The sequence below is a fragment of the Thrips palmi genome, unplaced genomic scaffold, assembly GCF_012932325.1.
Source record: "Thrips palmi isolate BJ-2018 unplaced genomic scaffold, TpBJ-2018v1 HiC_scaffold_8, whole genome shotgun sequence".
Taxonomy (NCBI): domain Eukaryota; kingdom Metazoa; phylum Arthropoda; class Insecta; order Thysanoptera; family Thripidae; genus Thrips; species Thrips palmi.
This window is the reverse complement of record NW_023144635.1, coordinates 6,816,964-6,831,647: the sequence shown is the minus strand read 5'-3', so window position 1 is coordinate 6,831,647 and position 14,684 is coordinate 6,816,964. Positions and strand designations below refer to the sequence as shown.

General features: G+C 43.5%; 1 protein-coding gene across 1 annotated transcript; it reads left to right on the top strand.

The window, feature by feature from the left end:
- Positions 1-1,214: 1,214 nt before the first annotated feature.
- LOC117653181 (peptide transporter family 1-like) lies at positions 1,215-14,038 on the top strand. The gene is made up of 9 exons (XM_034398650.1): positions 1,215-1,682; positions 1,990-2,089; positions 6,041-6,182; positions 8,060-8,146; positions 9,085-9,356; positions 9,731-9,813; positions 10,992-11,198; positions 12,120-12,380; positions 13,919-14,038. The coding sequence occupies exons 1-9, from the start codon at positions 1,647-1,649 to the stop codon at positions 14,036-14,038; spliced, it is 1,308 nt and encodes a 435-aa protein (XP_034254541.1). The 5' UTR covers positions 1,215-1,646.
- Positions 14,039-14,684: the final 646 nt, after the last annotated feature.

The window sequence follows — 14,684 nt, the reverse complement described above, 5'->3', positions numbered from 1 at the left end:
TGTGCCTGAGTGCCCACTGACCCTCGTAGAACAATGTAGGTCAATGGCACCTTTCGATAAGGTGAAAGCAGTAATCTCGAGCGGGAATGCACTTAAGAGGCAAACGAGCTGTACTTTACGCCATTTCCAGGTAGTGCAGGACCATTTTGACACGTGCACTGTTAAAAAAGCCGTACATGTCAAGGAAAAAGGTACGGCTAGACCGTACCTCCAGGTCAGGTGTACGGAACAACTGCACACTCTCATTCCAAGTACGTGACGTCACGTTGAAACGTGACAAAGTGTCACGTTCGTTTGAGCATTGTGTCTTGTGTCACATTCGTTTGGATGTGAATCGGCCAAAAATTAGCTTTCCGTCTTTTGAAAGACGGGGATCGCTGTTGTTTTTTATGCTCATCTCTCCGTTGTCCGAGCGGCCAAAGCCGCATCGGGCCGGCATGGTCAAAGCCTCATAGGTCACCGTGGGTCCCCGAGGACGTCGACGGGCACCTCACAGGGTCCCCGATGACGATGCGAGCATTACCTAGGTTCCGCCCATTCATTGAAAAGGTCTCATCAAGATCTACTCTAATCAAGAATAGAAACAAATTCTAGGTCAACCCCCTTTTCTCCTTGAGACCCAACGGTGACCTTTGAGGCTTTGACCATGCCGTCCTGATGTGGCGTTGGCCGCTCGGACAACGGAGAGATGAACACCGGAAATTAGTCATTCTTACTTAAAAAATGATAAGAATTTTTGTTGCTTATACGAATACGTAAATAGTGAGAAAAAAGTCAGCAACGTGCCGAGTGTGCACGTGCACCCAGCACTTCTCCCGTCGGGTAGTGACCACCCGATCGTTTCTGATCTCTGGCAACTCTCGATTGCAATCGAGCATGTTTCCACTTTCTTCTACGTACTATCTAATTGGCCACACAGTTCTACAATCTAATCTTTGGAAAAATTTGGAAGTGTGACTTAAGCGCCACTTTCCCCTTGGTTCGCATTCTGTGCCGATTCTTACGTTCGAAGCTCTTCTTGCACGTTGCCGTTTAAATCGTTTTCAATCCAGGTTTTTATCCGCGCGGCAAAAGCTTACGGCGATCGTTTTATCGCATTGGCATGCAGCAACAGAGTGTGCATGATACGACTATTGCTGCGTTGTCTCCTAATCTGAATAATCTGAAGCCGTACCAACCAAGTTACGGCATCTGCGTCAGTTCTTGCCAGACACTGTCTCTAGATACTGTGTGTTCGTTGAGACAGTGAATGGCATCGGTTCTCTGCAAACCGTTTTTTTTAGTGCTCATTTGAGGGTTAGCTCATCGGACTGTGAGCACCCAACTTTTTTGTTTATTTAATGGACACACTGCTCCTTAGTGTAATGGTTTTTACTATGAGGAAGTGTCATCGTAGTTAACGTATGCGCCCATTTATTTATACATACATGTTGGTTGACGGGTTTTCCGAATGAGTCTTCCTCAATCAAGACAACACTTGCTGAAAGTTTTATTGGACCCTCAGATTGAGCAACCGAGTGGTTTAGAGGTCAGAATGAAGAAACGTACTTAGACAGCTACCAACTCCATTAAAAGTTCTGCCGCCGCTCACTGCTTCAAACTTCCAAGGTAGTAGGAAGTTCAAACTACCTCAACAGCATACCAATATGGCGGAAAGAAATGCGGAAGAGTTGGCGCGGGACGTGAGTACACGTTTCAATTTTGGGCAGTTCCTAATCCATCTCCGGGATGATAAACTACCGAATAAAACATTATTATTTTTAAAAACTCGATGTTTAAAAATTCAGACTGCTTCTCGAGTTGGCTCGAGCCAACTATCGTTTTGGTCACTAAGCTCAAACCAAAGAAGCCTAGTATTTGTACGGGGAAAGAATATTGTCTCGTTATGGATTTCATTTTGCCACCAATTTCGGGCGCGCGCGAGGCAATGAGAATTTCGCTGTTTCCTTTCCTGACACGATTCATTTAGCTGCCGAACTCTCTCCACAGGACCAAGACTCCACGCCGGGAAAGATCAGATACCCACGAGCCGTATTTTTAATAATCGTCAACGAGTTTTGTGAACGGTTTTCATTCTACGCTTTGCGGAGTAAGTGGCAATAAGGAACGCACCTGTTAAAAACTAGGGGTACGCGCCGTTTAGTCTGGGCGCGTAGTGTGGCTGAGCGATGCGAATTGACATAGTTTGTGCACTTTGGACTTTGATTGAGTAGATGAAATGTCCATCTTAAGGGCTCATATTCAGTAAACTTTAGACCAGGGGTTCAAATGGAAGTGATTTTCGTTATCAGAACACCAAAAACTGCTAGGATCAGTGTCAAACTCCATTTAAAAATTTTGGTCCAAAATTGGTCAAAATTCGGTTAAATGTGAGTCTAGGAAAAGTTTGAAGGTCATTTTTGAGTTCAGCACACCAAAAACTGCAGGAAACAATATAAAACTCGACATGAAAATTTTGGTCCAAAATGACCTAATTTAGGATGAAAATATTAGTCTGGAGTCGAAATGAAAGTGATTTTCGTTATCAGCACACAAGAAACTGCTGGGATCAATGTCTAACTTGATATAAAAATTTTGGTCTAAAATTGGTCAAAATTCGGTTCAATGTGAGTCTGGGAAAATTTTGGAAGTCATTTTTGAGTTCAGCACACCAAAAACTGCAGGAAACAATATAAAACTTGACTTGAAATTTTTGGTCCAAAATGACCTAATATGGGATGAAAACATAGGTCTGGTGTTAAAATGGGAGTGATTTTCGTTATCAGCACTCAAAAAACTGCAAGAATCACTGTACAATTAATTTTAAAAAATTTAACCAAAAATCGGTTAAATTTTGGGTCGGGGACAATTTAGAGGTCAATATAGAGGTCAGCGCACTGAAAAATACAGGGAAACACATAAATCTCATCTTGGAAAGTTTGGCCCCAAATTGCGTAGCTCTAGATGAAAATGTAGGATTGGCGTTGAAATAAATGTAGTTTTTGTGACCGGTACACTGAAAACTACACACAATACTGTATACTCAATTTCTGTATATTGTTTCTATTTGTCTTCATGAAGCACCCTCTGTCGTCACCAATTCCCTGATGGCACACCAAAGCGAATCCCTCAGTCGAGTAAAATCCAATTGCCAGCATTCAATCGCTTTATTGGCTACTCGTATGCTTGGGTCACTATTCGATAACTATTTTTTCTTAACTTATGAACTCACAATTTTATGAGTAATATTTATGAAACATTTTGTCATTCTTTCATTGTGAACCAGTGAATAAAACAATATTGATTGGAATATGTTATCACAGTTAATATTGAGAGAGTCAGTTTAGGGTAGGCTGATCTGAACCAGTTAGCGGGGACCAATTATTGTCAAATCCAGTGTTTCGTCACATAGAGACCAATGCCAAGGCTACCCAAGGCTTAATGAACCGACATAATTTATCTTACTCATGTAATCAATACTAAGTAGTATCAGTTATATTAACTTTGGTGAAAATAAAGGAATCGTCTCATTAAATCCCATCACTAATCATATATATAGTTGGTTGTCTATGCACTAATTGACTCACCGCTCAAAACCTGAGTCGTCTCTTTGAACCCAATATCAATTTAAACTCTATTACAATTAAATTTACACAACCATATATTGATTCTAATAATAAACACATGTTAGTACTTTTGCATTCTTGTCAGCTTGCAGCATTGCAATAGAATGTATTTCTCGAGTCCAAAATAAGTATGCCCGCTAATTTCAACACAAGTTATTTATGCATTTCCCTGATTTCCTTTACTATGAAAATTTAAAAAAGAGGATGACACTAGAGAAAATGAAATAAGAAGATGCACACAATACATAAGGTCAAAATGAAAACATTCCTTTTTACAATGCTTTGTCAAAGTGCACTGACCTGAAGATGATTCCCCTATGACAGTGGAGGGGGGAGAGGGGAACGAAACTCGTAAATCATTCTCAAATCCATTCTCCATATTTCGCTGTGTTGGTGTTCCAAAAGGGTTTTAAACATTTTAGAATGTTGAAAAATTAAGGTCGATCTCATTTCGAAACCCTTCTGCTCTTTAATTCGTTTTATTTGCTTATTTGCTTATGTCCCGTATTTGAGAGCCGCGGACCCGCAGGTATGAGAAATTGGTAAGCGGCGCACAGTGCGGCCGATCTCGAAAAAGACGGACATATTTCAAAAAAACTGTTCCTAGCAAACGTGGGCCGACGAGTTTACGCTCAGATACGTTTGCGGGGTCTCTGTTTCTATTTCTTACCTCAATTTTGATACAGCAGGGGCGGAACCAGAAATATAAAAGGGGGTAAATTTTAAAAGTATTTCAAACAGACTGAAATTTTGCACCCGAGGGTTTTTAGGGTCTCTAAATCCATTTCAAAACTTAATTTTGCTATAGCAGGGGCGGATCAGGGAGTTAAAAGGGGGGAAAGTTCCATTTTACTTGATAGGTCAACAAAATTGCCAAAAATGGATTTAGATACCCTTAAAACTCCCCAATACTAAATTTTAAACAATTTGGTCAAATTTCAAAATTTACCCCCCTTTTTGTTCCTGGTTCCGCCCCTGATTTGTCAAAAATGCGGTCACGGACGGATTCACCGACCTTCCAAACTTGAGGAGACTCAATTTGACTGTCCCTGCTGTGATTGTTGTATCGATACCGACCCGTCCACTAAGGTGGAAATATGGCGACAAGTGCAGAAATCAAGGAACATACTTGCTCAGCACAGCTGCGGCTGGGGCGTGCTGGGCCCAATCTTTGTTGGAATCGATCAAGGAAGTATCAAGCTTTAATTTGATGTGCGCCAAACGACGGGAATCCCCGGGAATCACTTTATATCTCAATCGAAACTATATGAATTTGAAGACGCGCGGGCTCCCAGGAAAAAGTTAATTTAGAATACTTATTTTGCAAATATTGGTAAAGTTCCTTATTGCTCGTGAAAGACGAGGGATCGAGCTGTACCTGGGGCATTTGCGCGGCCTGCTTCGGTGGCTCAAGGAACTTGATAAAAGCTTTGGAAACATGTATAGGTTATGTTGCCCCTTTCGTTGGCGCTAAAACACGTATCTTTGAAGGGCTACAGAAGACGTTCTCGGGTGTGCAAAAATATGAGTAAACTGTTTTTAGACGCAAGAATCATCCTAGTTTCGAATCCCACTATAGAAACAATTGTAGCTCAAAATTGAAAAAGTCGTTTATGTCCGCGTTTTTCGGGATCGGCCGCACTGTGCGGCGCGGCGCTGCCAACCTAACCACGCTAATGACCTGATTCAAAAATATGTTTTGAATATTTCAAACGATACTAAACAACGATTTGAAACAAACTCGTGTTGGGGGGTGCTAAGGCGACGTTAAATACGAAATCTTGAAACTATAGCCACTGTAGTTGCTGAGAATCGTTGGTGAGTACAAACAGACAGACAGACGCACGACCAGTCACTTTTCAGCGCGCCCAAACACGGCAAGGGCTTCGCTATCGCTCAGCCAATGAGGGCTACTTGTTTAGCTCAGGGAAACGTACAGGATAAAAGTCAAATGAGCTCGAAGGAGATTGTCCCTTCTTTGGCCATTTCAGACTCCAGAATGCTTCGGCGAAGCCCTCTTTAAAATATCTGAGAAAAGACATGCAATTTACCTCCCACCAGGACCCAAGTAATGCTCCGAAGAACATTTCGTTAAACTCTGAGGAAATCTCTCCGAAAAAAACTGACCGGAGTCTCCATTAACGTGATAATAGAGTTTTTCTCCATAAAATTTCGGAGCTAATTTCTAACAGTGAATACGAAGCAATTGTACAATGCCTTCATTATCTTTGTGGTTACGAAACAAATGCTATTTATTAGACTATTCCATTTCTCAGACTTTTCTTGACCTGACGTCACTTGTTTTTATCTTCAAATTATTTGTCCTTTCTTTCTGACTGTCGAATCCTAGTTTATTGCCTATTAAGAAAGCAGTCTGTTTTTTGGTGTTTGTGTAACGTGCATATTTGAAGTTTTAAGTACCCTTTCTTTTCCAGCGGTGCTCGTACTCTTTCTCAAAGACAAGCTGTTCCTCACCGAGGACGATGCGACCATCGTGTTCCACGCATTTAACATGACGTGCTACCTTTTCCCTATCGTCGGCGGCATCATCTCGGACTCCTGGCTTGGAAAATTTAGGCGCGTGTGTTCTCACTGCTTCCTTATATGTGTGGGTAAACGGAAAACAATTGAAAGACCGTCGGCATGTCATGATTTTTTTTTCGCATTGCCCTGAACATCACGCACATGGGAGACCAATTTGTACAGTGTTAAAAGGAAAAAGAAAAGATTTACTTAACTCTCGGCAATTTTAGTCTGAAAATTCTTACATATTACTCAGACTATTCTGTCTGAATTCAAATTCAGAACGTTCTGTTCCGCCTGAACAAAATTTTCAGACTGCTGGTCTGAAGTATTAAATATTATTTTCGTTGCTTCAACTAAAGATTTGAAGTTGAAAAAAGATGTTAACAAATCAACCAAGCTTTTGATTGAACGGATAAAAAATTAAGACCCTACACTCAGTCAAGGTGGTGCCCTGAAACTGACCGACTAAGTCGCCCGCCCCAGTTTTTAGGGCGACTTGAGTCGCCTACTTTCTGGGCGACACAGTCGCCTAGTTTCTGGGCGACACAGTCGCGTAGTTTTAGGGCATCTTGGTCGTAAATACAGAGCTTACTTATGAATGCTGGCCCAAGGCGCCCTCAACCTGAGCACCTTTGGGGTTGGTCCGACCTTATGTAAACCACTGCTGCCCAGATTCGGGACACCTATTGCGCGTAGATTCGGGGCATCTCTGACGCCACCCAAATGTGAAATCATTGAGTTTATCCATGTGCAGGCAAACTTGTGTGCAATGCCTTGGGCCAGCATAGATAAGTAAGCTCTGTATTTGCGACCAAGATGCCCTAAAACTAGGCGACTGTGTCGCCCAGAAACTAGGCGACTGTGTTGTCCAGAAAGTAGGCGACTCAAGTCGCCCTAAAGACTGGGGCGGGCGACTTAGTCGGTCAGTTTCAGGGCACCACCTTGTCTCAGTGTAGGGAAGACCAAAAGTTTAAGGGGAGGTTCTGGTGAAAATGCTATCTTCTCCAAAATAGGTCCCACTGTGAAAATTTGTTAAAAATTTGATGTCTTATCAAGTATTTATTAAAAATTTTCATTGGGGAGGCACATTCTATGCCCTGAACCCAGTCCCAGAGCCTTTTTCTCCCATTTAGGCTATAACTTTAAAAATCTTCTTGCGCATACTATTTTGTCGTAAAAGGTTGGCTTAGACATTTTTCACTTCTTCGATTCATTTTTTTAAAATGCCGGCATGCACATCTCAAAATGTCAATTGCATTTTTATTCGCAAGCGTTCTAACCAAGCATTTCACCATAATTGATCAAAAATGTACAAAATAGTCAAATTTTAGGGACTTTTCAGCTTTAAAAGCTAATAACTAATATTATAATGGAAGTTTTGAGCTCTGCATGCCGGAATCTTTTGAAAATGAGTCGAAGATGTGAAAAATGTCAAGGTCAACCTTTTACGACAAAATAGTATGCGCAAGGAGATTTTTTAAGATACAGCCAAAATAGGCTCAAAAAGACTTTTCGACTGGGTTTACAGCGTGGCATGTGCCTTCAAAAGTCAAATTTTAGTCTCCTCAATGAAAAATTTTATATTCCGAACAAATTATGACTGTTGGATCCATTTGGAAAATAGCAAGATTTTCACCAGAACCTCCCCTTAAATGTTCCCGACAAATTTCGTCGATTTCAGTTTGTATAGTACGTAAGAGACTCCAAAGAGGTGAAGATTAAAACCTGTTCAAATTTTGTAATTGACAATGGACGAAGCTCTTTGACTGCTAAATTATATCTTGTCATTGGCGGATGGCTTCACGTTCTAAGGGCGAAATACCTTTAAGTGTCATTCCCACTCTGACAAGACACCCACTTTAAAATTCAACTTTAGATGACATCTGGTCGCTCAACGTGTTGACTGTTAAATTTCTTTTTCATTGCAGAACGATCCTGTACCTCTCACTCCTGTACGCCGTTGGGAATGTAGTGGTGGCTCTGGCCTCGTGGAGGGCTCTCGGACTGCCTGGACTGTAAGTCACTTCGTCAAAATTTCGCAGGAGTTAAGGGCACCCGCGCCAGCAGTTTCATTTTGTGCAAGGGTGATCAGAATCCTTTGGTGGGGTCACACGTTTGGTTCGAGTCCTGTTTCGAGGGGTCCTATTGGAAAGATCTTATCTGGGCGTTCCCCCCAAGAGAATCTTATTTTAAACGCAGGCAAATTTCACTCAGTTTGATCATTTGCTACAGCTACAAATCAACATAATTTGTGATTTTATTCACATTTATCTGAAGATGGAAGATCAAAGAAACCAATTTATTACGCTTACTCTCGTATCCGTAACAAATGGTCAAAATGAGTGAAATTCGCCTGCGTTGAAGATAAGATTCTCTTGAAGGGAACGCCCAGATATGTTTTGAGGACCCATCGGTTTAGCGACTCTGGAGCTCAAAACGCGTCTCGAGATTTGTCCGCCTCTACCGATCTTCTGGCCCACTGTGCGTCGGCTGCTAGGACCAATCACACAGCAAAAGCAGCGCCTGGGATCCCTTCGCCGACCTTGAAAAAAAAAGGGTTTTCTAGGAGCCGCTTGGGAATCCTTTTTGCCGTGGCAGAGGCTGGCCGCCATGTTTGTGAAGATTCTTCCCCTTCCTCTTTTCTTCCTGTTTCACACTCAAACCCTTACGAAGTATTTTGAATTTACTTTGTTATGGGAAGAAATAGTTCGCAAATTACGAAGTATTTTGAATTTACTTTGTTATGGGAAGAAATAGTTCGCAAATTACGAAGTATTTTGAATTTACTTTGTTATGGGAAGAAATAGTTCGCAAATTACGAAGTATTTTAATCGTAAGCTTATGTATGCTCAAAATACTGTGTTATGACAAGCTGCTCTCCTTTGTAAGGCCCAGTTTGTGAGGCTTTCAGGGCGTTCGCCTGTGCCGAGTCCTCCAGTGCCTCCTCTTGCAGGCCCGTGACGTGTGCCGGGCTGCTGCTCATCGCCATGGGCACGGGCGGCATCAAGCCGTGCGTGTCCTCGTTCGGCGGCGACCAGTTCACGCTGCCGCAGCAGCGCCGCCAGCTGGAGCAGTTCTTCAGCGTCTTCTACTTCATCATCAACGCGGGCGGCACTCTGGCTATCCTGGCCACGCCTGAGGTGCGCGCGCTGCCCTGTCTCGGCGAGGACACGTGCTACCCGCTCGCGTTCGGCATGCCCGCCCTGCTCATGGTCTTCTTTTGCGGTCAGTACGCTGTGAAACCACTCTACAAAGTGAAGTGTGTACTCAGTATGCGTCTACACACTAAATGTATTATGTACATTATTGTCCATAGCTATGGCCGTTTTTGTACATACAGAACTTATGTACAAATTTGTACATAAATTAAGAACAATATTTGCATATTGTGCTTACCTAATTTATGTACAAATTTGTACATAACTTCAGTATGCACTAATACGGCCATAGTTATGGACATAAAGTCCGATGAAGTCCATAGGCATTTAGTGTGTACAGATGCATACTTGCAAGTACACATCTACAGATGCATACTTAGCTGAGTCTGCTGGCCATCATGGCCTTTATGTAGGCGTCTTGTCTCCTCAATTGTTCAACAGGTGTGTTCGTTGCTGGGAAGCGTTTGTACGTCACCAAAGATCTTGAAGGAAATATACTCGTGCAAGTCAGCAAGTGCATTGCGGTGAGTATTAGGCCCCTGCCAGAGCGACTCTGGCGGTCCAAACAATCTCGGGTTTCGGCCACCTGCGCTGGTCTTCTGGCAAATCCACCGTGACTCGGCATCAGGAAAAGACGAGGAATGACTGACTGATAGTCATTTGAGGTGGAAATTCGCGACAATATACACTTTGAATTACTATGTAGTTAATTGTGCATAAGCTTTGCTCAAAATTGTGAATGCGTTATAAAATGCACGAATTTGTACGTAACAAAGCACGTAACATAAGTGTGCGTTGCACAGATAAATTACTACAAAGAACTGCTCGTTGCAATGTAAAGAAAACGAAGGCTTCGCAGCCTTCGAAGGAAGTCGTTTGTAATACGAACGATTTTGTTTGTAATTCAAAGGAAAAATCCTTCGCACGCTGCGAGGAAGTTCCCTTTGTATTACAAACAAAATCGCTCGTATTACAAACGATTTACTTCGTAGGCTGTGAAACCTTCATTTTCTTTATTACGAAGAGCAGTTTCTTTTGCAGGGTTCTAAGTGTTGGGCAAGGGTGCGTACGTTTCACGCGCATGCACAGTCCTGAGCAAAAGCTATGTACTAAAAACTTCGTGGCAATAGACACTTCTAGCAGGGCCTGAAGTAAAGAACAAGAAGAAGAACACACTCTTTAAAGCCTACGAAGGATTTGCTAACTACGAAGAAAATGAAGGCGTTGTAGAATTGCTTCGTATTATGAAGAAATGCTTCGTGTTGCGAAGGATTTCGCTTCGTAATACGAAGCATTTCTTCGTAGATTTTACAATGCCTTCATTTTCTTCGTATTACGAAGCGACTCTTCGTAGAGTTTTTACTGTGCACCGGAAACAGTTCAAGAAATCGGCCTTTTTCGGGGGTTTTGGCAGGTTAAATCAAATTGTATTGTAAAATTCAGCTTCCTTGAATTTTTGGATTGAGAATAAACACGCGTCATCAGTAAATAAGCGTTATATGGCAGCTGTTTCCGGCTTATGTTCTTCTTCTTGTTCTTCACTCCAGGCCCTGCGAGAAGTGTCTATTCAGTGTGCATGAAATCATGAGAGAAGGGCGCCCTCATGATGAAATTTGGTGGGCTTTTAGAGTTTGATACGGCGATCAAAATGTGGCCGTTTTCCCGACGGCCTGACTGGACCACTGATCGTGTCTTGCCGCAGAGCGGGCTGTGGCGGCGCTTCCGCCGGGGGGCGCCGCGCGAGGCTGGCGAGGCCAAGGACGCGCACTGGCTGGACGCGGTGGCGCCGCGCTACGGCGAGGCCCTGGTGGCGGACGTCAAGGTGCTGCTGCGGCTGCTGGTCCTCGCCGTGCCGCTGCCCGTCTTCTGGGCCCTCTTCGACATGCAGGGGTCGCGGTGGACGTTCCAGGTAGGCAGCTTGCCCCGGAAAACATTCCGTGCACTAAGGCAAAACGTTGCGGAGAAATCTGCTAACAGCTTGTGATCATTTTACTACATTCTACACACCCAGTGACCCACACTGTCAGTCAGAAGGCTGGTTTTCCCTTGCAAGGTAAGTTTCTCGGGTGTTATCCCGATGTTGACCATCTTGATAATTTCCCGCGTATAAGTTGCTGCCAAAGGTATATTAGAATAATTTTAGAAGTTAGGTTGAGTTTTCTAAAAACAGTCGGACCAAAAAGTCTCCTTTTTGGAAAATTCTACCAATTTTTTAACACTTCTATGCGGAAAACTGATCTTTTTAATAGTACAAGTGATCCCCAAAATATGGTCAACATCTGGATGTAACACCCGAGACACTTCCCTTGTTTAATTTTGGGGTCAGTGCTGCAGCACTCAACATTTTCCGTAGCCTTCTTATCAATCTTCTCTGAAGGGGTTTTAGTCTTCTCCTCATCTGCAACGGGCGTGCGCAGAGCACTGGAAGTCTTATGGATAAGATTGATAAGAGGCTATGGAAAATGTTGGGCTTTGGGTTGGGTACAGAGAACCATGGCAAAAAATTAACTGACTTTCCCGTAGTTTTCTGCCTTAGTGCAGTTTGGTACGGAAAAGGTACGGACGGACAATGGGTATCTAAATAGTTTGTACCTTACACTCAAAGTACTTCCTAAGGTGCGTGAGCCTCGTCCCTGACCTTGTGAGCCACCGGTAATGCAGGAATGCATGGGTCAATGAATATTATGTATAACCTATAGCCTTGAAAAGGGCAGGAAGTTGTGACGATATGTTGATAGGCTGTAGCTTTGAAATTACCCATAAATAAATTCAATACAGTACAGGTTTTCAGCGTGTTATAATCGCGGCCCGCACCGCCGTGTCTCTCCAGGCGCGGCAGCTGGACGGCGCGGTGGGCGGCTGGCGGCTGCAGCCCGACCAGATGCAGCTGTCGGGCGGGCTGCTGGTGCTGCTGCTGCTGCCCTGCTTCGAGGCGTGGCTGCACCCGTTCCTGGCGCGCTGGCGCGTCCTGGCCACGCCGCTGCAGCGCATGAGTGTGGGCGGACTCATGGCGGCCGCGGCCTTCCTGTGCGCCGCCGTGCTGCAGCTCAACGTGGACCGCCAGGCGGACGCGGCGGGGAGCTTCGGCCAGGTGGGGAACAACGAGGGAGTCAACACAGACAAATTCCTACAAAGAACGTGGTTCTTTGTAGCTGCAAACAAATCGGAGGCTTCGCAGCCCACGAAGGAAATCGTCTAAACGATATTGTTTCTAATTCAAAGGAAAAATCCTTTTGTAGCTTACAAAGAACTTCTTTGCAGCCTGTAAAGAAGTTTTCCTTTGTATTTCAAACGAAATCGTTTGAATTATGTACAAACGATTTCCTTCGTGAGCTGCGAAGCCTCCGTTTTCTTTGCATTACGAAGAGTGCTCTTTGTAGGGTTAAAAATGTGAACGACGCGTCCTACACTCCCAATTTCGTACGTACTGAGAAACACCGTGCAATCTTAAGCTGATTCTCAGTACTGTACGATACAAATCCACACACGAAATGGTCATGTACAATTTTTGACGTATGGTGATGCATAATTTTAAACCTGTGTACCGTCGTGCTTACAATTGTGCTAGAATTTACATAAATGGGATCCGGACAATTCGTCCCCGACAATTCGTCCCAAGGACTTTTGGGTCCGCAAACGATTCGCCCCCGCTATAATTGGTCCCCCTTTCAAATTGGTCCCCAAACGTGTCCCCGTTTTTAGAATGGTCCCAGCCGGGACAGTCCCCATGCCGGACCAAGACATTACCACGAATGTGACGCATGGTACCTCTTGATTTATGTCGTGTCACATCCAAACGAATGTGACACACGTGAACTGTCACATTCGTTCCAATGTGACATGCCCGAACTGTCACATTCAATCGAACGTGACACCCCATAATCCGACAATCATGGCGTGTCACATTCAAAGGAACAGGAAAAATTGAGCATGTCATATTACGACGAATGTCACAGTACGTGCGTTTTAATTTGACAGTTCTCCAGCTGATTGAGTGTCACACCCGGAGTAATGTGACAAAGCGGTGCCGTATGTCACATTCGTTTGTCTGTAAATTTTCGCCGTTTGTCACGCTTAAACCAACATCGCCGTTATCACGTGAATACGAACGTGCCGTCACGTTCGTTGGCTACTAGTGTGTAGGAGTGTTGTAGATCGCTACGACACTTACCACGAGGCAGACGACATCCTGTGCTACCTGCGCGCCATCGGCCACAACGTGACGGAGAGTATATAAAAATCTTTGACTGCACCTGTTCTTTCTTTAAGTTTTGAAGTAAACAAACGAAATTCTGAAAAACATTATTTAGGGGCAAATTGTCTAGGGACCAGTCATATTTGGGGACTAACAGTGTGGGGTTCCTATTGTCCCGGGGACGAAATGAGGGGTACGAATAGTCCGGGGACCGATTTTCGGGGACGAATTGTCCTAGACCCACATAAATTTATGCAGTTTTACGCATGATATTATGCTGATTTCACGTATGCACAAGTTGCCCGTACCACCGCACAAAACTGTCCGTAAAGTGCAAACCTCATTGAAGTCAAAAGCAAAGAATGTTCACCGTTATCATCAAAAATTTTGAAGAATAGGCTCAATAATGCAGGTGGTTTTTTACTTGATCGCAGGTTCACATCTTGTGGCAGCTGCCTCAGTACCTCTTCATTGCACTCGCTGACATTTGGTTCGCCATCGCCGTACTGGAGTTCGGATACAAAGAGGTATACACGTATAGCACTGAAAATTAAAGGTAGAAATTTCTGGCCAATTTTCGCTGAGAATTTGTCTTACCGTTTCGTGGTAAGCACTCAAAATGTCTTACGAAGAAATTTCCCATAATACGAAGGAAATGGCGCAAGCATAATACGAAGGTGGTTTTTCTTCGTATTACGAAGGTTTTTCTTTGTATCTTTTAATGAATAGTTAAACAGATTCGTATGACGAAGGAATATGGCTTCGTATTCTGCTTGCGCCAAATTCACCGTAACATAAGAATGATATGGGTCAAATTTCATTGTAAGACACCCTAAATGATATGGAAACGCGTTCTCGCCACTTCATGACGAAAATTATGACAATGATTTTAACAGCTACGAAGGTTCGAGTTCGATTCTCTTCAATCTGAGGTGCGAATTTTACCTTTCAGTTTTCAGTGAGAGTGCAGCTCCATTTTTAACACCCTACTTTCCGATGAGGCACTGGAACGAAAGTGAAGATGCCTAAATAGACCCTTTCAGTCGTCACCGAGTGTAACGCCGCATGTGGGAAATGGAGGGTCAAATAACTGCGTACAAAACGTAATTAAGGCCTTACATCTAGGTTAGGATAGGTCAGGTTGACCATCTTGTAAAATACCCGTTAAATATTTTTGGTGTTTAAAATTTGGTGTTTGGG